This window comes from Ranitomeya imitator, chromosome 1 (assembly GCF_032444005.1).
Source record: "Ranitomeya imitator isolate aRanImi1 chromosome 1, aRanImi1.pri, whole genome shotgun sequence".
In the NCBI taxonomy this organism is placed as follows: Eukaryota; Metazoa; Chordata; class Amphibia; order Anura; family Dendrobatidae; genus Ranitomeya; species Ranitomeya imitator.
In genome coordinates, this window is record NC_091282.1 from 523,565,220 (window position 1) to 523,592,552 (window position 27,333).

General features: G+C 47.4%; 1 protein-coding gene across 2 annotated transcripts in view; it reads right to left on the reverse strand.

Annotated features, from left to right (window-relative positions):
* ECPAS (Ecm29 proteasome adaptor and scaffold) overlaps positions 1–26,643 on the reverse strand; it is a 290,433-nt gene extending 263,790 nt beyond the window's left edge. For both annotated transcript variants that reach the window (XM_069766926.1, XM_069766915.1), the window contains exons 1-8: positions 26,547–26,643; positions 20,321–20,451; positions 9,833–9,949; positions 8,765–8,883; positions 7,712–7,861; positions 7,431–7,599; positions 414–553; positions 192–273 (exon numbers count right to left, since the gene is read on the reverse strand). In XM_069766926.1, the coding sequence (XP_069623027.1) occupies positions 192–273; positions 414–553; positions 7,431–7,599; positions 7,712–7,861; positions 8,765–8,883; positions 9,833–9,949; positions 20,321–20,451; positions 26,547–26,589 (951 nt within the window). In that variant the 5' untranslated portion in view covers positions 26,590–26,643. The remainder of the gene's footprint in view (positions 1–191; positions 274–413; positions 554–7,430; positions 7,600–7,711; positions 7,862–8,764; positions 8,884–9,832; positions 9,950–20,320; positions 20,452–26,546) is intronic.
* Positions 26,644–27,333: the final 690 nt, after the last annotated feature.

Here is a 27,333-nt window from a genome sequence, read left to right on the forward strand (position 1 = left end):
TTCTGGCTTTTAGAAGGACGGGATGATAAAGAAGGTGCAAAAAACTAATAAACTAAAGTGCAAAAAAAAAAAAATAGGGTGGTTGGGCTGGGGTGAAACAAGGGCATTTCAAAGACCAGGTAGTAAAATAGTGTGATTGAGAAGAAACTATTTTCAGCGCTTGATGAGTTATACTCTAAATGATTACGTACCTCCTTTGTTTTAAGAGGTATGTCTCCCAGATAAACTTTGTACATTTTGCTGATAATGGCCGGATCGTTCCAATCAATTAAGCTTCAAGGTAAAGAAGATTAAATTAATAAACTAATACAAAAATAATGTTAATATATACACAAAAGGTTCGCCTTTGGTTAAGATGCATTCAGAATATAAGGGAAGTGCATAACAAATATCCAGGTTCAAGTGCATCTCACCTCTGCTTACTCTTCAACTCCAGATCTGCAGCAGTGGCCACGCCATGCCTAGTGTCACTGGAGGCGATGACCAGATGGATAACAGCTTCCAGCTCTGGCACCTGTTCTGCCTCTACAAACTTCACTATCCCAAGCTTACACTGTAGGAACAGAATGGTAGCTTACATCACCGGAAGGAGGATTAAAGCAACACACATCAACTACCATTATTAGATCATCCATGCAACAACGGGAAATCCAGATGTGACCACCCTTCTCTTTCCTTGCATTGTCCTGCCAATCCGTTAGTGACAACCATAGAAATCTGCAGGAGACCTCTGGTTGTCATGCTGACCCACCGGTGACTCGCGATGACGTGACGGAGTCACCGATGGGCGAGATTTCCAGTGCGATTGCCGGAAGCGCGCGTTAAATGTCGCTGTCAGTTTGACAGCAGCATTTAATAGGTTAACAGCTGCGAGTGGATCGCGATTCCACCCGCGGCTATTCTGGGCACATGTCAGCTGTTCAAAACTCAGTGTCGGAGCCCACATCAAAGGGGGAGACACAACATGCACAGTACTGGTACGGCACATGTCGTGAAGGGATTAAACATTTGGCGAGACCAATGCAAAAAAAACAGGATTTTTGGTTGCTTACCGTAAAATCTGTTTCTTGGAGCCTCCATTGGAGGACACAGGAACCATGGGTGTATGCTGCTGCCACTAGGAGGCTGACACTATGCAAATAAAAAAGTTAGCTCCTCCTCTGCAGTGTACACCCCCACCGACTGGCATTATACTCTTCAGTTAGTGAGAAAGCAGTAGGAGATAATGAACAAGGTTAAAAACCATAAACACAAACTTGAGAACAGTAAACGTGAAAACAGTTATAAACATAAAACAGGAAAATTGGGAGGGAGCTGTGTCCCCCAATGGAGGCTCCAAGAAACAGATTTTACGGTAAGCAACCAAAAATCCTGTTTTCTTTATCGCCTCTCATTGGGGGACACAAGAACCATGGGACGTCCCAAAGCAGTCCCACGGGCGGGAAAACCAGACTTCCATCAGGTCAGAGGACTCACCACTGCCGCCTGCAAGATCCTTCTGCCTAGGCTGGCGTCCGCCGATGCGTAGGTATGGACCTTGTAAAATTTGGCGAACGTGTGGATGGAAGACCAAGTTGCAGCTTTGCAAAGCTGTAGGGCAGAAGCCCTGTGGTGCACCGCCCAGGAGGCGCTGACTGCCCGGGTAGAGTGAGCCTTGATCCCAGGAGGCATGACTCTCGGCAAGACTCCAGCCCAACTCCCAGGTTGGGCGGCCGTCTTCTCCTTTTCAGGGATGTCTGGATTTCCGCAGTAGAGGACGCATGGGTCAGGGAAGTTGTATCCTCGGGATACAAGATAGAGTTCGCCTCCCGACCCAGGGATCGTTTCTTCCAATCCCGTCCTCCAAGAGATCCCGCTCTAGTTCCGGGCTTCTTCGCAGCCATCGCTTCTCTGCTCAAATCCGGGGTAATCGTTCCCGTCCCAGAGAAAGACCGGTTCACGGGTTTCTACTCGAACCTTTTTGTGGTACCGAAAAAAGACGGCAAGGTTCGTCCCATCTTGGACCTCAAATTGCTGAACAGGAGAGTTCGCCTGAGACACTTCAGGATGGAATCCCTTCGTTCAGTAATTGCTTCCATGGAGGCCCAGGAATTTCTATGCTCAATAGATATCCAGGACGCCTACCTCCATGTCCCGATATTTCCCGGACATCACCGTTTCCTGCGCTCCGCAGTGCAACGGGAACACTTTCAATTCGTCGCCCTGCCGTTCGGTCTCGCAACCGCTCCAAGGGTGTTCACGAAGATCATGGCAGCGCTGATGGCCATCTTGAGAGTCAGAGGCCTGGTCCTTTTTCCATATCTCGATGACATCCTCATCAAGGCACCGTCCTTTTCTCAGGCTCACGAAAGCCTGTCCATTGTTCTCGACACCTTAGCCCGTTTCGGGTGGCTGGTCAACCGGAAGAAGTCCTGCCTTATTCCTTCTCAGCGCATCATCTTTCTGGGCATGCTATTCGACACTCGTCAGACCAGAGTCTTCCTTCCCAAGGACAAGAGATCCACTCTGTCGGGACATACGCTTGCTCCAGGGTCCTCGGCCTCCCTCCGATCGGCCATGAAGGTTCTGGGGAGGATGGTAGCCACCTTGGAAGCGATTCCCTTCGCCCAATTCCATTCACGACCCCTTCAGCAAGCCATTGTGTCTCAGTGGGACAGGTCTGTCTTCTCCCTGGATCGGCCGATCAGACTCTCTTCTCGGGTCAAGCTGTCTCTCAACTGGTGGCCGACGTCACCTCTCATCTCCCAGGGCAGGTCCTTCCTTCCAGTTCACTGGCAGGTGGTGACAACGGACGCCAGCCTGCTCGGCTGGGGTGCGGTTTTCCGTCACCTGACGGTTCAGGGCCATTAGTCGTCGCAGGAGTCAGCTCTGCCAATCAATGTCCTCGAAATTCGGGCCATCTTTCTGTCCCTCCGCCACTGGGAAAGGATTCTCAGGGGCCTGCCAGTCCGGATCCAGACGGACAATGCCACGGCGGTGGCATATGTCAACCATCAGGGGGGGACCCGGAGCTCCTTGGCCCTTGCCGAGGTATCCAAGATTCTCCTTTGGGCAGAGGCAACGGTTCCGGTGATATCCGCGGTGCATATCCCCGGCGTGGACAACTGGGCCGCCGACTTCCTCAGCCGCGAAGGTCTCGCGGCAGGGGAATGGTCCTTGCATCCGGAGGTCTTCCATCAGATTTGTCTTCGATGGGGGACTCCGGACGTGGAACTCACGGAGTCCCGAATGAACAGGAAGGTTCCGCAGTTCGTCTCCAGGTCTCGCGATCGTCTCGCAGTGGGCGTCGACGCTCTGGCCATTCCTTGGTCACAGTTCGGGCTGCCCTACCTGTTCCCACCCCTTCCTTTACTTCCCAAACTATTGAAGAAGATCAAAGCGGAAGGGGTGCCGGTCATCCTGATCGCCCCGGATTGGCCCAGGAGAGCTTGGTTCGCGGAGCTCATCAACCTTCTCGCGGACACTCCCTGGTGCCTTCCAGACAGGCCCGATCTGCTGTCTCAGGGTCCGATCTGCCACCCGAATTCTCGGTCGCTCAGTTTAACGGCGTGGCTGTTGAGACCGCGGTTCTAAGAGCGTCCGGCCTTTCGGACCGGGTAACTCACACCATGATTCAGGCTCGGAAGCCTTCGTCTTCCAGGCTCTACTACCGTACCTGGAAGGCTTACTTTCGTTGGTGCGAGTCCAACCGCGTTCCATCCATGTCTTTTTCCCTGCCTTCTCTTTTGGCCTTCCTTCAGGCAGGACTGGATTCGGGCCTAGCTCTTAGCTCCCTGAAGGGCAAGGTCTCTGCGCTTTCCATCCTCTTTCAGAAGTCTTTAGCTTCTCGGCCACAGGTTAAGACCTTCCTTCAAGGAGTAGCCCACTCTGTCCCGCCGTACAGGGCTCCTGTAGACGCATGGGACTTAAACCTGGTACTGGACGTTCTGAGGGTTTCTCCCTTTGAGCCTCTTAGGGAGATTCCTCTATCAGTTCTATCTTGGAAGGTGACCTTTCTTGTGGCCATCATGTCTATTCGCCGCGTTTCCGAGTTGGCGGCCCTGTCTTGCCGTCCTCCGTTTTTGGTCATTCACCAGGACAAGGTGGTCTTCCGGCCCCTGCCTTCTTTTCTTCCTAAGGTGGTTTCCGCCTTCCACCTCAACGAGGACATCGTTCTACCTTCCTTTTGTCCAGCTCCGACTCATCCTCTGGAGCGATCGTTGAACAAGCTAGACCTCGTCAGGGCAGTGAGGATCTATCTGGATAGAACGTCCTCTTTCCGGAAGACGGATTCTTTTTTCGTCATTCCTGATGGCACGCGCAGACGCCAACCGGCTTCTAAAGCGACTTTTGCTTGATGGATCAGAATGGCAATTTTGGAGGCTTACCGGGTCAAGAACAGAGTGCCCCCGAGGTGGATCTTCCAGTCCTGGGCCTGGAGGATCTACCCTGGGAGTAGCGAGGACGCCAGGACGGAGTGGGCCTGAAGGACACCGCCTTCTTCTCTTGACGTGCCTGCGGCCTCTGTTGCTGCTGGGAAAAGGAGTTTGACGCAGCAAAGCGACGAAAAGGCCAAAAAGAGCAAAATTGCTATCCAGGAGGAGGGCGACAAGGCTTAGCCTGGGGGAGAAGAGAACTTGTACCCCCGGTGGCGTCCTTAATGATTTGGTCCAGCTGGGAGCCAAAGAGACGAGAGCCCTGGAAGGGCAGACTAGTGAGGGACTTTTTAGAAGATAAGTCCGCCTGCCAGGCCTTGAGCCAAACAGTGCGGCGGATGGCAACGGCATTGCTGGAAGCCTGAGCCGCACAAGACGCGACATCCAGGGAGGCAGAGACCAGGTATTCACCGGCGTGGGAAATCTGGTTGGCAAGCTCCACTAGTTGCACGGGAGGCGCCCCGTCCAGGATACCTCGACGGAGCTCTTTGGCCCATTTGGAGATGGATTTAGAAACCCAAGTGGAAGCAAAAGCTGGGCATATAGCTGCTGCAGCCGCTTCAAAAGCTGACTTCGCAAAGGATTCTATAGCCCTATCGTTAGAGTCCTTCAGAGATGCTCCGCCGGACAGAGGAAGCACCGTGTTGGTGGACAGCCTGGAAACAGGGGGGTCCACCGAGGGAGAGACCGTCCAATTGGCGGTAAGTTCTGGAGAAAAGGGATATAACACACCCAAGCGTTTTCCCCTCTGAAAACGCCTAGTGGGGTTCTCTCTCTCTCTCTGGACATGATTTCCTCAAATTCAGGATGAGGAGCAAAAAACTTGGAAGGTGGTTTGGCCCGTCTAAATGAAACCGCCTGATCTGCGGGTTCCGTAGAGGGATCTTTTATGCCACAGGATTGGTTTACTGCCCCAATGAGATTCTGGACCATCTCCCTCATGGTGGCGATTTGGTTAGAATCCAGCTCCGAAATATCCTCCGAGGGCGCATCAGAGAATGCCTCGCCTGACTCAGGGGAGGAGGGTCGAGGGGGCGCCGACCGCAGGGGAGGGCTGTGTGGCGAGATGGAGCGAGAAGAGGACTCAGACCGACGTTCCTGTCTGGACCATTTGTGGCTTATCAAGGAGGGATCGGGCGGCGGTTCCTGCGACCCGCTGGCGATGGCAGGGGTCTGCAGGGGTAACCGATCCAGCTCGGACACCAGGGTTTGAGACACCCGTGTTAAATCGGCCACCGATTGTGACAGAGAGGCGGCCCAGCCTGGGATGGGGGGGATCACTCTCGGGCGGAACAGCCGGGGGATCCTGGGCGGTGGGAACAATCGGGTTGCTGCAGGACTGACACAGCGGGGAGGACTGACCTGAGGGAAGTTTGCTGTTACAGGACGAACAGGCAAAGTACGTGACTAAGGCAGTAGATGAAGAAGTAGGGGGGCGAGAGCGGCCCCCTTTAGAGGTAGACATTTTGAAAGAACCCTGAAGATGCCAGTGGGTTAGGGGACAGTGGGGCAGAGGGGGGTGTCAGTCTGCAGTGCAGCTACTCACAGACCCAGTCCTGGAAGATGTCCCACTTGTCCTCGGTAGAGAACTCCCCTGAGTTGCTGTATTCAGCAATGCTGAGCCCAGAGAAGGTGCGGGCGAAGGAGCGTGGCGCGCTGCGAGGGCTGCTGCTGCTGCTGTGTGTGAAGCGGTGCGCACACCAGACAAGTGTCCCACGAGGAAGGGGGCGGAGCCAGACGCAGAGGCGCCGGTGGGCAGGACATAGCATGTCGGGCGGGAAAAAGCCCGCCCGCAGAAGCGGAAGTGGGTGATCCGAGAACACCGGAAGTAGGCCCCGGCCGAAGCCGGGGCCTAAATTAGGAACCGGCGGCCGGGAAAAAGAGCCGCGGCGCCGGTATAGAGCGCTGGAACGATGCCCGCAAAGGGAGGCTGGCGTCGCTGAAGGGCGCCGCAGATAACCACCTCCTGCGGCGCCAGAGCAACGCGCCGCAGCGAGAAGCGGCGCGACAGCCTGCAGGGCTGCCGCGCTGAAGATGTGCCCAGAGTAAAAACCGCAGCGCCGGTAGTGCGCCGCGGAAAGGAGCGTACGGCAGCCATAGAGCTATCGTGGAAGAAAGAGGATAAGAGCGCGGCGGCCTAAAAAGGGGCCCCGCACTGGAGAGCAGACGGCCCTTGCCGAAAAAGGGGGGAAGAAATGATACCGATAAAATACCGGCCACGCCGCTGAAGGATACAGGCGATGACCGGGTAAGAGAGTCGACAGGGAGCCCCTAACAAGAACCCCCCCCCTATCAAAGATCTGGGATGGGAAGGGAGAAATACTCACCTAAAACATCCCACGCTGGTACTAACCTTGAAAAGGGTTGAGACGTCCAGGGAACTGATGGACGTCCTCGTCTCCTCAACCGACAGGCTCTGGTGGGCGAGTGGGTGGGGGACGGAGCCAGGACCGAACTTCTAAGCACGCTTGTGTGCTAGGGTCTTGGTCCTGGTGAGGGATCTATGAGGATACGGGGTGGCAGTACACACCGTACTCATAGTACGTATTGTGGGAGTACAGGTGTGACTGTTCACCCTGTATCCCTCCGGAAAACCTGAAAAGGAACGACGCACATTGAGGTAGATAAGGGTCTAATGAAAGACCCGTGTCCACCTCCTACTGACACTAAGCTAAACTGAAGAGTATAATGCCAGTCGGTGGGGTGTACACTGCAGAGGAGGAGCTAACTTTTTTATTTGCATAGTGTCAGCCTCCTAGTGGCAGCAGCATACACCCATGGTTCCTGTGTCCCCCAATGAGAGGCGATAAAGAAAGTTACAGTTTTGTGAAATAAGACATTTTGTAAGTTTTTGCACAAGTTGCAACTATGTAAAGCTCAGGTTACACTGATGAAAATATGCAGATCACAGTACAGAAATGTAAGATCAAGTACCAGTATTAGACCCAAATTGTGCCATAATAGTTCAGTCTGTGCACATGACACATTCTTAACAATATTGGATACTTTAAGTACCTGCTCTAGTTGCTCTGCTGTCCATGGATTGTCTCCAACCACTCGCTTTGCAGCATAGAAGCTTAAGCCAGGAGGAGGCTGAGGGATTCCCACGCCACCTGTACCCCCTGATGAGGAGCCTTGACCAGAGGGTGCATTCTGGCGATTCTGAGGTTCATTCAACACAAATCTAGGAAAATCAAGAATTTAGTATGGCATTAGCTATGCTTAGAGTGCAGGAAGTCCAATGGGTAAAAGATGATCTTTATATGCCAAACACAACAACTGGAGAAATATTTTACCCGTAAGGCATCAGGAGAACATCCAACATAAAGTCCAAAAGCAGCTGAACAGTCTTTGGTTTTTCTGCAAGGTTAAATATTGTTGTGGACTTGGAGGATTCACTTGAATACTTCATATGATAGAGGGCTGGTATCAGGAGATGTATTAAACTGTAAAAGGTTTCAAAGAAATAAAGATAAAAAATAAGCTAAAAAATCTATTATGTAATGTATTGTCAACAAGAGCTTAATAATCTAAACCTCATGTAAAAATGTTAACAGTATGCTGGCTAACAGGGTGTGTTCACTACTGGACAACCTCGTAAATGCTAATGGGCTAGCCCAGTACTTTATATTGATGGCCTATTCTTTAGATAGGTCATCTATATCAGATTGGTGGAGGTGCAACACCTGGCTACCTTGCTGATCAGCTGTTCCTGGCTATGACGGTGGCCGGATATGCTCAGTTGTGTGGCGGAACTACACTGCTTGATCAACTGTGTACTCCAGATCCATGCCTATTGATCTGAATAAAGTTTGGTCTGCAGTACTCGGGGTATTGCCGATCCAGGCCTAATCATTTAGATAATGACAGATCTGCGGTACCCAAGAGCAACCACTACAAAGTTGATGGAGATGTGTTGTTCCGCTCCGTAACTGAGAACATCTGGCTGACGGTGGCACCATGAACAACCAATTTGCCGAAGTTGAACCCCATCAATCTGATACTGATTACATATACTAAGAATAGGCCATCAGTATTAACTCATTTAAACATCTTTAAATCTGAAAACTTTTCATGATATAAAAAATAAGATTTGATAATACATTAATACATTATAGCCATCAACAAACTATTAGTATTTACTGTAATGGTGTCAATTCACCTTCATCCTCTAATATTATACTGAGGAGTCAAATGAATGTTTCTATTGCAGGTTGCTGTTAATGGCTGTCTTAAGATTGGAAAAGCTCTCCAATGTTCTGATAATAAGAATTTAGTGCAGAACTTCTAATTCTGTAACGTTACACAAGATTACAGAAGTAGACAAGCAGAGCTAAAACCTAGCATACCTGTCTTGCTGGGGTTGAGGCTTGCCCTCCATAGCAGTTAGGAGACTTGGTGCTAGTTCACACTGCTTCTCCATCGGCAGGCGGGGGTATCCCATTTTTATGTAGATTATTGTAAAGTTCTAAAAAGAAATACACGCAAACAAATCTTTTGTTAGCCTGTAAATCTACAATATAATAGGCTTTTCAGGAGGCACATTGCAACATTTGATTTGCACAATTATACTTAGAAGTGATAACCCTGCTAAATATTAATTTAAAAAAAGTTGTCACTGCTCTTTCCACATTTCATTAAAAGCGTTGCCCAATGAGAACTATGTAATGTTCCATCCAAAATGGTTTTCATTACTGATAATCCAGTAATGTGCAAGCTTAACTCCTGTGTGACGTCATCTGTACTTTACGATATGAGAATGCTGAATTCGACTGTTGTCTTGTAATAGGATGTCACCATTCTAACAAGTCACTTCAAGAATTTAATTCCCTCCTAATTAGTCCATGATCAACTAGGAGTGGTGTTATTAAAAAGTAGAATCATTTAAGAAATGCAGCAACTCAGCCACAAAGTGCAGAATGTTAGGCTAGATTTACATAGACCGCGATGCACGGATTGGCCGAGGGGCTCCTGACCGGAACTTGACAGCCTCATACATGCCCGTGGCCAATCAGTGGCTCTTTGGGCTGAACTAAAACAGCAATGAGTCAGGCCCACTTGTCCAACATCAGTGTCTGACCTCACAAATGCTTCAAAATTTTGTTCTTCGCGGAAAAGAAAAGTGGAAGCTGTTATGGCAGCAAAGTGGGGACCAACTCCAGCTCCTGTAGACGTAATCTACATTGTAGGTGTCCAAATCTGTTGGCTTGTAGATTTGTGGTTTACGTAGAATGGTAATAAATATAATTATTTGGCTTTCCAATTAACAGTCGAAAAAAAAATTGTTCTTTACCTTACTAACCCCCCCAAATACAAACTTACTAACCCCCCCAAATACAAAATGGGTTGATATAATTTGATAGTTATAACCATAGAACCCCTTTAATTCTCACAACAAACACTCTGTATATACCCACCGTGACAAAAGAGACAGCAGCTGGGTCTTGGTACTGGACTAAAAGGGTCTCCACAGGCAACTGTATTTTTGACCGACTCTTTATCCTTTTATTCAAATGCACAAGTAACTCCATAACCTAGGAGAATGAAGAAATAGAAGAAGGTTGGCTTTCTTACTGCAAGTATAATGCATTTAAAGGGGTTGTCTGAACTTTAACATTAATGGCACTCCTTAGGATAGGTCATCAATATCTGATCGGTGGCTGTGCGACATCTGGCACCTCCACTGATCAGCTGTCCCCGGTATAGGATGGAACTGCTCAGTTACAGAGCAGCATAAGACAGCCCTGTTGATGAAATAGTGGCAGCAGCTGGGTATTGCAAGTCCACCCCCTATTGATTTGTGTTGGGGCAGAAGTGCAGTACCTGGCATTGGCCACTATACAGTCAACGGAGCTGTGTTGTGGAGCTCCGTAACTGAGCAGTTCCGGCTGCTGCCAAAACTGGGAACAGCTCATCAGCAGAGGTGTTGGGTACATACATTTTATACCTGCATCATACATTCAAGGCTTCCTGTAAGGGCTCTCTTACATGTCATTATATTTCCGCTACTGGAAAACAGAGATATCCGGAGATATCGGTGTCCATGTGTATGTGTGTTTAATACTTGTGGCAACCGTATGCCACATCAGTATCACACGTACCGGAACATGGAAATCAGCGGTACTGTTCGTGCTGTTCCCCGGCGCCGGGTGCTGAAAACAGCTCTCATTACTGTCCCCTGCTTGCGCTGCGATCAGCGCTAGCAGGGGACAATGTAGAGAGTTGTATTCAACTGTTAACAGCGAGAGTAGGCGGCGGCTGATGGGAATATTCATCAGCCGCCGCTTGCACTATACATAAAAAAAAAAAAAAATGATGTGGGGGTTCCCTGTATTTTTGATGACCAGCCAAGCAAAACTGACAGCTGAGGGCTGCAACCATCAGCTCTCAGCTTTAGCAAGGCTGGTTATCAAGAATAGGAATCCCCACGCTATATTTTGAAATTATTTAAATAAATAATAATTATTTTTTAAAAACGGCGTGAGGCCCCCCCATTTTTGACAATCAACCAAGCTAAAGCAGGCAGCTGGGGGCTGGTATTCTCAGGCAGGTAAGGGGCCATGGATATTGCCCCCTCCCAGCCTAAAAATAGCAGCCTGCAGCCACCCAGAAAAGGCATATTTATAAGATGCGCCAATAATAGTGCTTTGCCCGACTCTTCTCACTTGCCCTGTGGTGGTGGCAAGTGGGGTTCATGTTTGTTGAGTTATTGCCACCTTTGTATTGTCCACTGACATCAAGACCATGGATTAGTAATGGAGAAGAATCTATAAAAGACGCATGTCCATTACTAATCCTATAGTTATATTATAAATAAACACACAGTCAGAATAAAGTCCTTTATTTGAAATAAAAACAAAACACACATTTTATTTTTCATTTAAAAATAACAAATACACAGCTATACTCACCAAAGATCCATTCCACTGAAGCCATGGTCTCTTGTAAAATAAACAACCATATGCCTCACCTGTCCATCTTTCTGTCTCATGCTGTAATTCATGTCTGGGGATAAACAGGTTTCAACCTGGAAGGTGCAAAGATGCGACCGTCTAGGCTGAGAACTACTGGGGAATGAGCTGCTGCAAGTGCAGAATCAGTGACCAGCGGCGACCTTAGAGTCTGACGACTGTTGTAACCTGTTCAGAAGTTAGCAACATTTTGGTGGTAAAAATACACATTTTCATTTCTGTTACGCCACTTTGCATTAATTCCTGAAAGTCGCCTGAAGGGTTTATAAACTACCTGACTGCAGATTTCAGTATGTCAGTGGGTGCTGTTTTTAAAATGGCAGAATTTTGGGGGGTTTCCCAATATATGAGACCCCTAAAGGCACTTCAAACATGGATAGGCCCTTAAAAAAATAATTTTTCTAAATTTCCATGCAAAACTGAAAAATTACTGCTCCATTTTTAAACCTCCTAAAATGCTAACAAAATAAAATAACATTTTACAAATGGTGCTGATGTAAAGCAGACGTGTGGGAAATGTTATTTATTAATGTTTTTGTGTGGTATAACTATCTGGATTAAAGGGATAATCACGCAAAGTTTGAAAATTGCTAATTTTTTAACATTTTTCACAAATAGCTGATATTTTTGTTTTTTATAAATAAACACAAAACATATCGACTTAAATATACCATTATCGTAAAGTATAATGTGTCATGAAAAAAGAATCTCAAAATCACTGGGATTTGTTGAAGCGTTCCAGAGTTATTACCACAAAGTGACACTAATCAGATTTCAAAAATTTAGCTCCGTCACTAAGGGGTTAAATAATTCAAACATATGGCATGGGGACCCCTCTATTCTTGATAACTAGCCTTGCTAAATCACACAGCTGAGAGATGCAGCTGTCAGTTTTGCCTGGCTGGTTATCAAAAATATAGGGGGAACTCCACGCCATTTTTTTAATTATTTATTTATATCAGAGACGGCACCTGATGAATACTCCCATCAGCCGCCGCCTACTCTCGCTGTTAACAGTTGAATACAACTCTCAATATTGCCCTTTGCTAGCGCTAATGGCAGGCAGGGCGGGGGACAGTGATGTGAGCTGTCCTCAGCACCCGGCTCTGGGGAAAAGCGCAAACAGTACCGCTGATTGCCAGGCGCCGGTACATGTCACACTGATGACATACGGATGTCATCTCTGTTTAATCAGTGTGCAAGACGTTTTGCAGCCCATGCTGCTGTTAAAAAAAAAAAACAGACATGTCAGCGTGTTTTGCCCATGGACACACGGTTTGTGGAAACACTGACATGTTGGGTCAGAACGAAAACAGCTACGACAATATGCATTACAGCTTCTCCTTGTGAACTTGTTAGTGCTGCCTATCTGCCAGACTGCACAACTCTCCTGTTCCCAAAATAGCTGCTTGGAGAAGGGGGAGCATTTGACTAGACCTGTTCACCAGTCCACTCCAACTGAAAAACAGTATACATGGGAAAGCTGGTATGTAATTGGATTAATTGAGGGGCAGATCTGGTCATAAGTTTTTTTTTTTTTATCAATTGCCATATTCAGAACAGGATAGCTGTGCAGTCAGTGAGTAGGGAGGAGAACCAGTAAGGGCCTGTGCACACGTTGCAGATTTATCACAAAACTTGAAGGGTTTCCTGATGCCAGCAAAGTGAATGATAATCTTAGTCTAATGCACACATTGCTTATTTTTTACTTGCAGATTTAAATATACAGCTCGTGAGTGGGAAAAGTCTGAATCAAAAATGCTTGTAAAAATGCAATAAAAAAAGCACCAATTTTACACAGTGTTTTCCTGCCAAGAAATGCAGAAATTCTGCAGAAATGTTTACACCACTTAACGTGTGCACATAGCCTAATACTTATATATCGGTAAGTGCTAAATTATATTGTCCCCAACACATCTGTTTCAGGGGTATTCCCATCTACAAAATCAGATCCCAATTTGTAGAAGGTGTAATAATAATAATAGCAAATGAACTAATGTAGAATAGTTTTCCTGATTCGCTATGTCTCTTTTCTCATGTGCAGGCATTGCAGAACTGGTTATGACCACAAGCAACTAGCTGTCACTATCAGTGGTCGTAACCATGGATATCAAAGGTTCTGCAGTGCCTGCACATGAGAAAAGAGACAAAGCGAATCAGAAAAACTATACTAATTAGAGGTGTTACGTGTTACGGAACCACTCAGCACCCAGAATATGCTGTGCAGTTATATGTATGTATAATTGGTTCCATGTGAGATGCATGTCCCTAATGCATCAGCCCACAGGCTGCGCTGTTATGACCTGGTGGTCAGGACAATAATGGACCTGGTGGTTAAGAGCACACGGAATGACCTGATAGTAACTGATAACGGACGAGCTCTTGGACGTGGGAACTCTGCTGACCACAATCCCTAATCCTATCAAACACACTAGAAATAGCCGTGGATTGCGCCTAACGCTCCCTATGCAACTCGGCACAGCCTAAGAAACTAGCTAGCCCTAAAGAAGGAAAATAAAGCCTACCTTGCCTCAGAGAAATTCCCCAAAGGAAAGGCAGCCCCCCACATATAATGACTGTGAGTAAAGATGAAAATACAAACACAGAGATGAAATAGATTTAGCAAAGTGAGGCCCGACTTACTGAACAGACCGAGGATAGGAAAGGTTACTTTGCGGTCAGCACAAAAACCTACAAAAAGACCACGCAGAGGGCGCAAAAAAGACCCTCCGCACCGACTCACGGTGCGGAGGCGCTCCCTCTGCGTCCCAGAGCTTCCAGCAAGCAAGACAATAATAATAATAGCAAGCTGGACAGAAAAATAGCAAACCCAAGAAATACAAGCTGAAACTTAGCTTATGCTGGGAAGACAGGTCACAAGAACGATCCAGGAGTGAACTAGACCAATACTGGAACATTGACAGGTGGCATGGAGCAAAGATCTAAGTGGAGTTAAATAGCGCAGCCTGCTAACGAATTAACCTCATCACCTGTGGAAGGAAACTGAGAAACACCCACCAGAGGAAGTCCATGGACAGAACCAGCCGAAGTACCATTCATGACCACAGGAGGGAGCCCGACAACAGAGTTCACAACAGTACCCCCCCCCCCCTTGAGGAGGGGTCACCGAACCCTCACCAGAGCCCCCAGGCTGACCAGGATGAGCCAAATGAAAGGCACGAACCAGATCGGCAGCATGAACATCAGAGGCAAAAACCCAGGAATTATCTTCCTGACCATGACCCTTCCACTTGACCAGGTACTGGAGTTTCCGTCTCGAAACACGAGAATCCAAAATCTTCTCCACCACATACTCCAACTCCCCCTCAACCAACACCGGGGCAGGAGGATCAACGGATGGAACCACAGGCGCCACGTATCTCCGCAATAACGACCTATGGAACACATTATGGATGGCAAAAGAAGCAGGAAGGGCCAAACGAAATGACACAGGATTGATAACCTCAGAAATCTTATACGGACCAATGAAACGAGGCTTAAACTTAGGAGAGGAAACCTTCATAGGAACAAAACGAGACGACAACCAAACCAAATCCCCAACACGAAGTCGGGGACCCACACAGCGCCGGCGGTTAGCGAAACGTTGAGCCTTCTCCTGGGACAATGTCAAATTGTCCACCACATGAGTCCAAATCTGCTGCAACCTATCCACCACAGTATTTACACCAGGACAGTCCGAAGACTCAACCTGCCCTGAAGAGAAACGAGGATGGAAACCAGAATTGCAGAAAAACGGCGAAACCAAAGCAGCCGAGCTGGCCCGAATATTAAGGGCGAACTCAGCCAACGGCAAAAAGGACACCCAATCATCCTGATCAGCAGAAACAAAGCATCTCAGATATGTTTCCAAAGTTTGATTAGTTCGTTCGGTTTGGCCATTTGTCTGAGGATGGAAAGCCGAGGAAAAAGACAAATCAATGCCCATCCTAGCACAAAAGGATCGCCAAAACCTCGAAACAAACTGGGAACCTCTGTCAGAAACGATGTTCTCCGGGATACCATGTAAACGAACCACATGCTGGAAAAATAATGGCACCAAATCAGAGGAGGAAGGCAATTTAGACAAAGGTACCAAATGGACCATCTTAGAAAAGCGATCACAAACCACCCAAATGACCGACATCTTTTGAGAGACGGGGAGATCCGAAATAAAATCCATAGAAATATGCGTCCAGGGCCTCTTCGGGACCGGCAAGGGCAAAAGCAACCCACTGGCACGAGAACAGCAGGGCTTAGCCCGAGCACAAGTCCCACAGGACTGCACAAAAGAACGCACATCCCGTGACAAAAACGGCCACCAAAAGGATCTAGCCACCAAATCTCTAGTACCAGATTCCAGGATGCCCAGCCAACACTGAACAATGAATCTCAGAGATAACTCTACTAGTCCATTTATCAGGGACAAACAGTTTCTCCGCTGGGCAACGGTCAGGTCTATCAGCCTGAAATTTTTGCAGCACCCGCCGCAAATCAGGGGAGATGGCAGACAAAATTACCCCCTCTTTGAGAATACCCGCCGGCTCAGGAACACCCGGAGAGTCAGGCACAAAACTCCTTGACAGGGCATCAGCCTTCACATTCTTAGAGCCCGGAAGGTACGAAACCACAAAATCAAAACGGGAGAAAAATAACGACCATCGAGCCTGTCTCGGATTCAACCGTTTGGCAGACTCAAGATACGTCAAATTCTTGTGATCTGTCAAGACCACCACGCGATGCTTGGCTCCTTCAAGCCAATGACGCCACTCCTCGAATGCCCACTTCATGGCCAACAACTCTCGATTACCAACATCATAATTGCACTCATCAGGCGAAAACTTTCTAGAAAAGAAAGCACATGGCTTCATCACCGAGCCATCAGAGCTTCTTTGCGACAAAACAGCCCCAGCTCCAATCTCAGAAGCATCAACCTCAACCTGAAACGGGAGCGAAACATCTGGCTGGCACAACACAGGGGCAGAAGAAAAACGACGCTTCAACTCCTGAAAAGCCTCTACAGCTGCAGAAGACCAATTGACCACATCAGCACCCTTCTTGGTCAAATCAGTCAATGGTTTAGCAACACTAGAAAAATTAGCGATGAAGCGCCGATAAAAATTAGCAAAGCCCAGGAACTTTTGCAGGCTCTTCACAGATGTCGGCTGAGTCCAATCTTAAATGGCCTGGACTTTAACAGGGTCCATCTCGATAGTAGAAGGGGAAAAAATGAACCCCAAAAATGAAACCTTCTGAACTCCAAAAAGACACTTTGACCCCTTCACAAACAAGGAATTCACAGGAAGGACCTGGAACACCATTCTGACCTGCATCACATGAGACTCCCAATCATCCGAAAAGACCAAAATATCATCCAAATACACAATCAGGAATTTATCCAGGTACTCTCAGAAGATGTCATGCATAAAGGACTGAAATACTGATGGAGCATTGGAAAGCCCGAATGGCATAACCAGGTACTCAAAATGGCCCTCGGGCGTATTAAATGCTGTTTTCCATTCATCGCCTTGTTTAATACGCACAAGATTATACGCCCCTCGAAGATCTATCTTGGTGAACCAACTAGCCCCTTTAATACGAGCAAACAAATCGGACAGCAACGGCAAAGGATAGTGAAATTTGACTGTAATTTTATTGAGAAGGCGGTAATCAATACAAGGTCTCAAAGAACCATCCTTCTTGGCCACAAAAAAGAACCCTGCTCCTAACGGTGATGACGACGGGAGAATATGGCCTTTCTCCAAGGATTCCTTTATATAACTCCGCATAGCGGCGTGTTCTGGCACAGATAAATTGAACAATCGGCCTTTAGGAAACTTACTACCAGGAATCAAATTAATTGCACAATCGCAATCCCTATGAGGAGGTAGGGCACTAGCTTTGGGCTCATCAAATACATCCCGATAATCCGACAAAAACTCTGGAACTTCAGAAGGAGTGGAAGACGAGATAGACAAAAATGGAACATCACCATGTACCCCCTGGCAACCCCAGCTGGACACAGACATAGATTTCCAGTCCAATACTGGATTATGAACCTGTAGCCATGGCAACCCCAAAACGACCACATCATGCAGATTATGCAACACCAGAAAGCGGATATCCTCCTGATGTGCAGGAGCCATGCACATGGTCAATTGGGTCCAGTACTGAGGCTTATTCTTGGCCAAAGGCGTAGCATCAATTCCTCTCAATGGAATAGGATACTGCAAGGGCTCCAAGAAAAAACCACAGCGCTTAGCATACTCCAAGTCCATCAAATTCAGGGCAGCGCCTGAATCCACAAATGCCATAACAGAATAGGATGACAAAGAGCAAATCAGAGTAACGGACAATAGAAATTTAGACTGTACCGTACCAATGGTGGCAGACCTAGCGAACCGCCCAGTGCGCTTAGGACAATCGGAGATAGCATGAGTGGAATCACCACAGTAAAAACATAGCCCATTCCAACGTCTGTGTTCTTGCCGTTCAGCTCTGGTCAAAGTCCTATCACAATGCATAGGCTCAGGCCCATGCTCAGATAGTACCGCCAAATGGTGCACAGATTTACGCTCACGCAAGCGTCGATCGATCTGAATGGCCAAGGACATAGACTCATTCAGACCAGCAGGCATGGGAAATCCCACCATGACATCCTTAAGGGCTTCAGAGAGACCCTTTCTGAAAATTGCTGCCAGCGCACATTCATTCCACTGAGTGAGCACAGACCACTTTCTAAACTTCTGACAATATATCTCCGCTTCATCCTGACCCTGACACAGAGCCAGCAAGATTTTCTCTGCCTGATCCACTGAATTAGGTTCGTCATAAAGCAATCCAAGCGCCAGAAAAAACGCATCAACATCACGCAATGCCGGATCTCCTGGCGCAAGGGAAAATGCCCAGTCTTGAGGGTCACCACGTAACAAAGAAATAATGATCTTTACTTGTTGAACAGGGTCACCTGAGGAGCGAGGTTTCAAGGCAAGAAACAATTTACAATTATTTTTGAAATTCAAGAACTTATCAGGAATTGGAATCCTAGGCTCCAACATCGGATTCTGAACCACAAAATCTTGAATATTTTGTACACTTATAGTGAGATTATCCATCAAAGAGGACAGACCTCTTGAATGTCCATATCTACACCTGTGTTCTGAACCACCCAGATGTAAAGGGGAAAAGAGAGACAAATCACACTGCAAAGAAAAAAAAATGGTCTAAGAACTTCTCCTATCCCTCTATTGAGATGCATTAGTACTTTGGGCCACCTGTACTGTTATGACCTGGTGGTCAGGACAATAATGAACCTGGTGGTTAAGAGCACACGGAATGACCTGATAGTAACTGATAACGGACGAGCTCTGGGACGTGGGAACTCTGCTGACCACAATCCCTAATCCTATCAAACACACTAGAAATAGCCGTGGATTGCGCCTAACGCTCCCTATGTAACTCGGCACAGCCTAAGAAACTAGCTAGCCCTAAAGAAGGAAAATAAAGCCTACCTTGCCTCAGAGAAATTCCCCAAAGGAAAGGCAGACCCCCACATATAATGACTGTGAGTAAAGATGAAAATACAAACACAGAGATGAAATAGATTTAGCAAAGTGAGGCCCGACTTACTGAACAGACCGAGGATAGGAAAGGTTACTTTGCGGTCAGCACAAAAACCTACAAAAAGACCACGCAGAGGGCGCAAAAAAGACCCTCCGCACCGACTCACGGTGCGGAGGCGCTCCCTCTGCGTCCCAGAGCTTCCAGCAAGCAAGACAATAATAATAATAGCAAGCTGGACAGAAACTTAGCTTATGCTGGGAAGACAGGTCACAAGAACGATCCAGGAGTGAACTAGACCAATACTGGAACATTGACAGGTGGCATGGAGCAAAGATCTAAGTGGAGTTAAATAGCGCAGCCTGCTAACGAATTAACCTCGTCACCTGTGGAAGGAAACTCAAACACCCACCAGAGGAAGTCCATGGACAGAACCAGCCGAAGTACCATTCATGACCACAGGAGGGAGCCCGACAACAGAGTTCACAACACTGCGCCCCTGGGCAGAGGGGACACGATATTCCCCTTTTGTCCTCCCCCCACCTTTGTAATTCCCACAGTAAATATCGGCAGCCTGCGGCTATTGTAATGTATGATCCACACGGGACCCGTTGAAGCACATTCAGTGCGAAACTGCCGTCGTCCAGAATCCATCACCGCACACTCCTGTACACCTGATGTCCTAATGGATGTATGCACATTTTCTTTCCAATAAAGAGCACGATTATACAGCTTTAAACGGGTGAGTGCCGCATATTTTTCCTCTTTTGCCGTGTGGATTATGCAGCTATATGTTACTGATGCAGAGCACCAAAAACCCAAAGCTAACGTGACACCTGTCTATCAGAAATTGCAAAGTCCAAGTCCAGAAGAATCTGTGTGATTTTATATACTCTAGTGCCGTCCTCTGCCTGTCTTTTTGTATTATTGTAATGTATGTCTGGCCTGCCGCTTTTCTATTGGCCTGCCCTCTGTATCTGTGTGATATATTCTGTGTCCTGTGAGTAAAGTTTGGTCAGACTGGAAATACGTGGAGAAGCAGTGATATTTATATGCGCCCACGTAACCAAGCAATTCCAGCCAACGTCCTTCATTCAGACTCCAGCCAAAGCAGAGTGGACCTCCTGAAACACGGGGTGGTACTGAAAGAGGTACCTCAGCTTGGTAGACCCCGTTACAAGAGGTATTTGCTAATATAATTATTATTACACCAACTACACATTGGGATAGGATCTTGGAGATGGGAATAGCCCTTTAACATAAAAATAGCATGCACATACCCATTAAATTGAAGCAGTTTAACCACATGAACCTGATCTTAGAACCCCATAAGAAACTAGTATGCTAAGAACAGCCCGTCCTATACAAAACATTTACCTTCTTGCGTACTCCTTCCTGAGCACTGGAGAGTTTGAGAAGAACGGGAGGCAAGAATTTGGAAATGATACTCTGCAGTTGCTCATCTGTCTCCGCATGGCCAAGGCGTAAAAAGACACGTTCAAGCTGATCTGTAAAAAATAAAAAACATAATAAAATAAACTAGGACACTGAAGAAGTCAACTTCACAACAGATCACAGATCTACATTAAAGAAAACTCCCATTAGATTGAAGCTCTTATTTTCCCATGGCAGATTGGCAAACAGAAGAAGTGGTCTATCGGTTGCAGGCTTCGCAGCACTAGCTTTTATATACGAGTCCTCCGGGTTTCAGCATGACATAAGGCGCTGAACTGTAGAAGTAAGCCTTCACATATTGGCAGCCAATGCGTACATAGGTCATCTGTGACAAATCTCACCGACGCCAACTTCAGTCCAAACAATGCTATACGCTTTATCGGTAAAGAAACTATCAGGTTCCCTGATTGACTTCAACCGCTAATATAGTGGCATGCATGGGGATTTCTGTATTTTATGTACATACTAACACCACAATGTATGAAGAAAAAAAGTTAAAGGGGTAGTCCGAAAGCAAAAGTGATTCTTATACTAAATGTCTATTTAATAATCACTTTTCTAATGTAATTCAATTAACAATTCCCTACCATCTCCATTCTACTCTTGTCTGTTTGTTTTTTAACATCAGATGACTGTATGTTTGAGAATCACCAGTGCATACTGGGATACTCAAACAAGATGTCATCAGGAGGCCAGAGCTGCAGTCACTGCCACAGCTGCTGTCCCCACGCTGAAACAAAGTGTCATCATCAGTAAGGGCCATTTCAGGGGCTGAGCTAGCCACCACTCCACTGAGTATGCGCGGGCTGTCAATTGGCAATGCACTCATATGTTGGCTGTAAAGAAAATTGACAAGCTGGCACCGAAGAGGAGAGAATGGCAAGCAGGGAGAACAAACACCAGCTACACCCCCAAAACATCCATCACACCTCCCTGAAACAGGATGTCATTAGTGAAGTCTGTTTCCACAGAAGGACCGGTCTCTGTTCTCCCTGCCTGCCACATTGTGCTCTATTGCTGGTTTGCTGCAAACAAAGTAACTGAGGGAATGACCTGATCAACTGGGATCACCCAAGCACATACTTAATGAATAAAATGCTAAGATCGAAAAACTAAAATTGGCATGTGCATATGTATTCACCCCTTTTGCTATGAAGCCCCTAAAAATTTCTGGTGAAAGCAGTTACCTTCATAAGCCACAAAAACTCCAAATATATGGAGGAAAATGATGTGGACACGAGACCAAAAGTGAACTTTTTGGCCACCACAGTAAACGCTGTCGGGCGCCAAATCAACACCGCTCATCACCCCAAGAACACTATTCCCACAGTGAAACCTAGTGGTGGCAGCATCAGGCTGTGGGGATGTTCTTCAGCAGCAGGGGCAGGGAAAATAGTCTGAGATGAAGGGAAGAAGGATGGTGCAAAATACAGGAAAATACTTGAGACTGGGATGGAGGTTCACCTTCCAACAGGACAATGACCCAAAACATACTGCTAAAGCACAAATGTCAAATTCTGGCCCGTGGGCCAAAATGGCCCGCAGGAGGATTATATTTGGCCCACGAGGAAATTCCCAATGAGTGATTACATTTAGCCTGCGCTGGTCATGTGATCCGACTCTAGGCTCGCTATATGCGGTCAAGGCTTTGAGACTCGTGGCTGCATCATCAGCTGTGACGTGAGTTTTCATAACATAGTACTTCAATATATGGGGCTCATTATACTGAATGGAGGACTATATGGGGCTCATTATACTGTATGGACCACTATATAGGAGGAAATTGACTTCTGTAATGCTTACACTGCTGAGGACGGTTTCTACTGGTAGGGTACATTTATCAATATCCCGTTTATGTTTAATGCTACAGGTACTGAAACCTGTAGAGCCCCGATCGTCTGAATCCCTTCTGCTGTATGGTATTGTAGAATTTACAATAGATATCAGTCATGAAATGTAAAAAGTAAGTAAAATATTTGGCTTTGTACTATACCTGCCATATCTGTGCCTCATTATAGTGAATCTTCCACCCAGGGTTCCGTCTGATTTACGTATTTCAGTGATTTACCGTATTTTCCGGCGTATAAGACTACTTTTTAACCCCTAAAAATTGTCCCAAAAGTCGGGGGTCGACTTATACGCCGGGTACGGCTGCAGGGAGCGATCCTGGATGGTTCCCAGGGTCTGAAGGAGAGGAGACTCCTTCAGGCCCTGGGATCCATATTCATGTAAAAAATAAAGAATAAAAATAAAAAATATGGATATACTCACCCCTCCGAAGGACCCTGGCTCTCACCGCTGCAAGCGTCCGCCTCCGTTCCTAAGAATGCAATGAGTGACCGTGACGTCATCGAAGGTCTTTCACTCACTGCATTCTTAGGAACGGAGGCAGACGCTTGCAGCGGTGAGAGCCAGGGTTCATCGGAGGGGTGAGTATATCCATATTTTTTATTTTTATTCTTTATTTTTTACATGAATATGGATCCCAGGGCCTGAAGGAGAGTCTCCTCTCCTCCAGACCCTGGGAACCACACGCCGTATAAGATGACTGGGCGCATAAGATGACCCCCGTCTTATACGGCGGGCATATCCCAAATTCCATATTTTATATGGAAAAGTTGGGGGTCGTCTTATACGCCCAGTCGTCTTATACACCAGAAAATACGGTACATGGAAACCCCGGTCTAAGCACTCAGCACAGAGCGCAGGATAAGTGTGCACCGAGCCTTACTGCGATCTTTGGGAGGCAGAATGAACAAATCAATAGCAGGTGAAGAATTGTTTTTTTTAATTCTTTACGCTGTTTCTCGTGTGGTACAATTGATTAGATGACTTTGGCGCTTTTACAGAAAAACTATTTTATAGAAAAAATAATTGTTTTTGCCTCATTTTATTCTGAGAACTATAACTTATTTTTCCGCTAATAAAGCTGTACTGTGGCTTGTTTTTTGAGGGACAAGATGACGTTTTCAGAGATATTTTTATTTACATTCATCATTTAAATAGCGTTTTATTTCACTTTTTGTTCAGCAGTATAATCATAAAGCATTGTTTTTTTGCCCAGTGTATTTATTATTGTTTACGGTGTTCGCTAAAGTGATTAACTAGTGGGTCGCGTCGTTCTGGACCCGCCAATACAAAATGTGTACTTAATTTGTTTTGTTTTTTCATAAAAATATTTGTGTACAATATATTTTTTACTATTTTGTGATTGTTTTTCATCATACATATACACACACTCCATGATCGAGGATGGTGTAGCCAGTTTGCTAGCCCTGGTGACCCGGATGTTGTCAAGACGACATCAGGTCACCATCGCCATGATTAGGCCCCTGAAATGGCATCGCAGGGACATCGATCGGAGGGCAGAGTATGCTTCCTCACTCTGCACGCCTGCAAATCCTGGGAAAGGTGCGGGCACCACTCCTGGCACTGAGTGCCGGGTGTCAGAAGCAGCTCACACCCAGCGGCGATCGTCCGTGCAGCCTCCTGTGCGCTGGAGATCGCCATGACGTATATATACTGCATCTGTCGGGAAGTACTTCCTGGCCATGACGTATACATATAGTGCAAATGTCCGGAAGGGTTTAAAGGGGTTATACAGGACTTTTTTTTTCTATAGGGCTAAGCAGTTATCATCAGGTAGTTAATATCTACCTGCTTGTTCTCCCATGCAACAATCTCTCATGGCTCATAGCTATCATGGAACACTCCTACTGGCGATTCTCCTGCTTCCTGTGAGATTATGTCGACAGGGCATTTCCTTCTCTTCCACTCTGCTGATGGGGTGTCATTAGTATTTTTGAAATAGTATTTCATCAGTATTTGTATACAAAACCAGGAATGGCTCAAGGACACAGAACAGGTGTCAACCTTTCAATTTTAGTTTTTCTCCAAGCTCCACTCCTGGCTTTGACATGCCAAATACTGATCAAATACTGATGCGCCAAATAAATCCTTAGACTGCCGAGACATGGCTATCAATCAACATGATGTTCTGTTGACTAAGAAGAGTGGAAAAGAAGGAACTGCTCTGTCAACGTAAGGTTACAGTAAGCAGAAGAATCGCTGCTCCGGCCACCAGGTGACCGCTGTAAGCCAAGAGATTGTCGCACGACAGAAGAGGTATAGTAGTTAGCAACTACCTGTCGCTAACAGCCTTAAATGACACAGACATTAGACAAAAGAAATGGCAGTTACCAGTTGTCAATTTATTCATTTTGAGGGGGAATAACTGGGGAACAGCAAAAGATCTGGGTCAGATGAACATATGAGAAATCGATTTTCATCCAGAAATTGTCTGATGCCATTAGTGTATCCGTATTTTACATCACTTTGGCTGTGTCGTCACACAGATTTTCCAGAGACTTATCTGCATAGCAATGTGACCCAAGAGAATCACACAGAATAACTGCGGATTTAATCTACAGATCTGCACAGGAGAAAGCCACCGCAGATCACAGGACCAGACTAGTGGATCATTTTTTCCGAACCTCATCCAAATTCTGACTTTTTTTTTCTGCCTGAAAATTGACATTTTTGAAATCTGCAGCAAGACAAGGTGTTGTAGTTTTTCACTGCATTCACGCCTTTCAATGTGACGATGGCAAGGTGTATGCAGGCAATGCCAGGGTACATTATGTGAGGAGCTGGATTTTAGCCAGCTGGCTTCTGGGGAAGAATCGCTTCAGAATACAGTATGTCATCTGATGACATATCCATCATGGTGTGTGGCAGCAAACATGTAAAATATGACAGCAATATATATTTACTATTAAAGGGAACCCGTCACCCCCAAAATTGAAGTTGAGCTAAGCCCACCGGCATCAGGGGCTTATCTACAGCATTCTGGAATGCTGTAGATAAGCCCCCGATGTAACCTGAAAGATCAGAAAAAGAGGTTACAGAATGCTGTAGATAAGCCCCTGATGCTGGTGGGCTTAGCTCACCTTCGATTTTGGGGGTGACAGGTTCCCTTTAATATTGTAAGGTTTCCCATTAATGATATTTATGACAGATGTGAGTGTGTCTTAAAAATCAAGGTACTATTTGGGGTTCAAATAGTACCCGCACCTTTTGGTTTACTGGTAACAGATGGCTATTCATTCCCTGTACACCTCTGCGCAGGAGTACGAGCCACCTTTGGGTGCCCTGACATGTGTATATCAGTGGATCACACAGATCATTAGTGGGAGACCCCTGTAACATGTGTGTGAAGCACCAGTGACTAGTTGCTATGGTGGCATCAGCCAGTGCCATGGAGGCAGTCACCAGGGTTATGATGGCATCAGCCAGTGCCATGGAGGCAGGGGCCAGTGCCATGGAGGCAGGGGCCAGTGCCATGGAGGCAGGGGCCAGTGCCATGGAGGCAGGGGCCAGTGCCATGGAGGCAGCCGCCAGTGCCATGGAGGCAGCCGCCAGTGCCATGGAGGCAGCCGCCAGTGCCATGGAGGCAGCCGCCAGTGCCATGGAGGCAGCCGCCAGTGCCATGGAGGCAGCCGCCAGTGCCATGGAGGCAGGGGCCAGTGCCATGGAGGCAGGGGCCAGTGCCATGGAGGCAGGGGCCAGTGCCATGGAGGCAGGGGCCAGAGCCATGGAGGCAGGGGCCAGTGCCATGGAGGCAGGGGCCAGTGCCATGGAGGCAGGGGCCAGTGCCATGGAGGCAGGGGCCAGTGCCATGGAGGCAAGGACCAGTGCCATGGAGGCAGGGGCCAGTGCCATGGAGGCAGCCGCCAGTGCCATGGAGGCAGGGGCCAGAGCCATGGAGGCAGGGGCCAGTGCCATGGAGGCAGGGGCCAGTGCCATGGAGGCAAGGACCAGCTCCAGATTTGCTTTCACTTCCAGCCTATGACTGTGCAGTCCAGCAGAGAGGCCTTGTATCCAGCGCCGGGCACAGGCCTTCTCACTAGAGTCTGCCATCACATAGCCCCCTTGCCAGCACATGTATAGGGCCAGTAGAGACAGCAGTGCCAGGGCCATGCCCTTCCTCAGTACACAGAAGGCTGCAGTCGTGCCTCCTGCCACAGCCCATTCTCACCGATACCCCACACCGCCGGTGGATACACACACTGTACAGCCATGCCCAGTCACGGCGGTGCCCCCTCCTCCCACGGTGCCCCTCACCCCGGGAGAATGGCAGCTAACTTACTGAGCTCATCCTGAGCAGCAGCTGAAGGCACAGCAGCAGCCATGTTCACCGGCAGTGCTAGCAGAGGCGGGGCCGGCCGGCGGGCGGGGACTGCGCGACTTCCTGGAGGAGAGGGGATGGCACCGGGAGGGGTTGCCAGCTGTTGTGCCCGCCGCTAGTGGCACTGCTGGCCCTGCCGTCCCCATGGCATGCGTGGTGTATATATAGACAGTAACATCTGAAGGACCCTGCACGGGGGCAGAGGTGGCATACTGGCAGATGTGACACTTACAGGGGCAGGGTGGGATTTTCTTGTTTAGCCAATACATTTCCGGAACATATGCCCAGTGTAGTGGTGGCGTAACACCATGATGTGCTGTTATAGAGGGGTCTCTGACTGGGGCATTTTTCAGCATCTTTATTATAAAAACGCGAGAAAAACACTCAAAAAACACATGCGGATTTCTTGCAGAAAATGTCCGGTTTTGCTCTGGAAATTTCTGCAAGAAATCCTGAACGTGTGCACATAGTCACTGCACAGCGTCGTCTTCAGGTGGATTTCGCTTCAAAAAACCAACCTGAAAAATTGACACATGCATATTTCTATGTAAAAAAAGCTTCGCTGTTCACATGTTCAGTCTTTTGAGCATCTTTTATCCACTTCAAGTTCCCAAAGACACTAAGGCTATGTGCACCCGTATTCTGGTCCACTGCGTTTTTTTCTGCAGCGGATTTGATAAATCTGCAGTGGAAAACCGCTGCGGATTTTTCGCGGATTTACCGAGGTTTTTCTGCGGATTTCACTGTG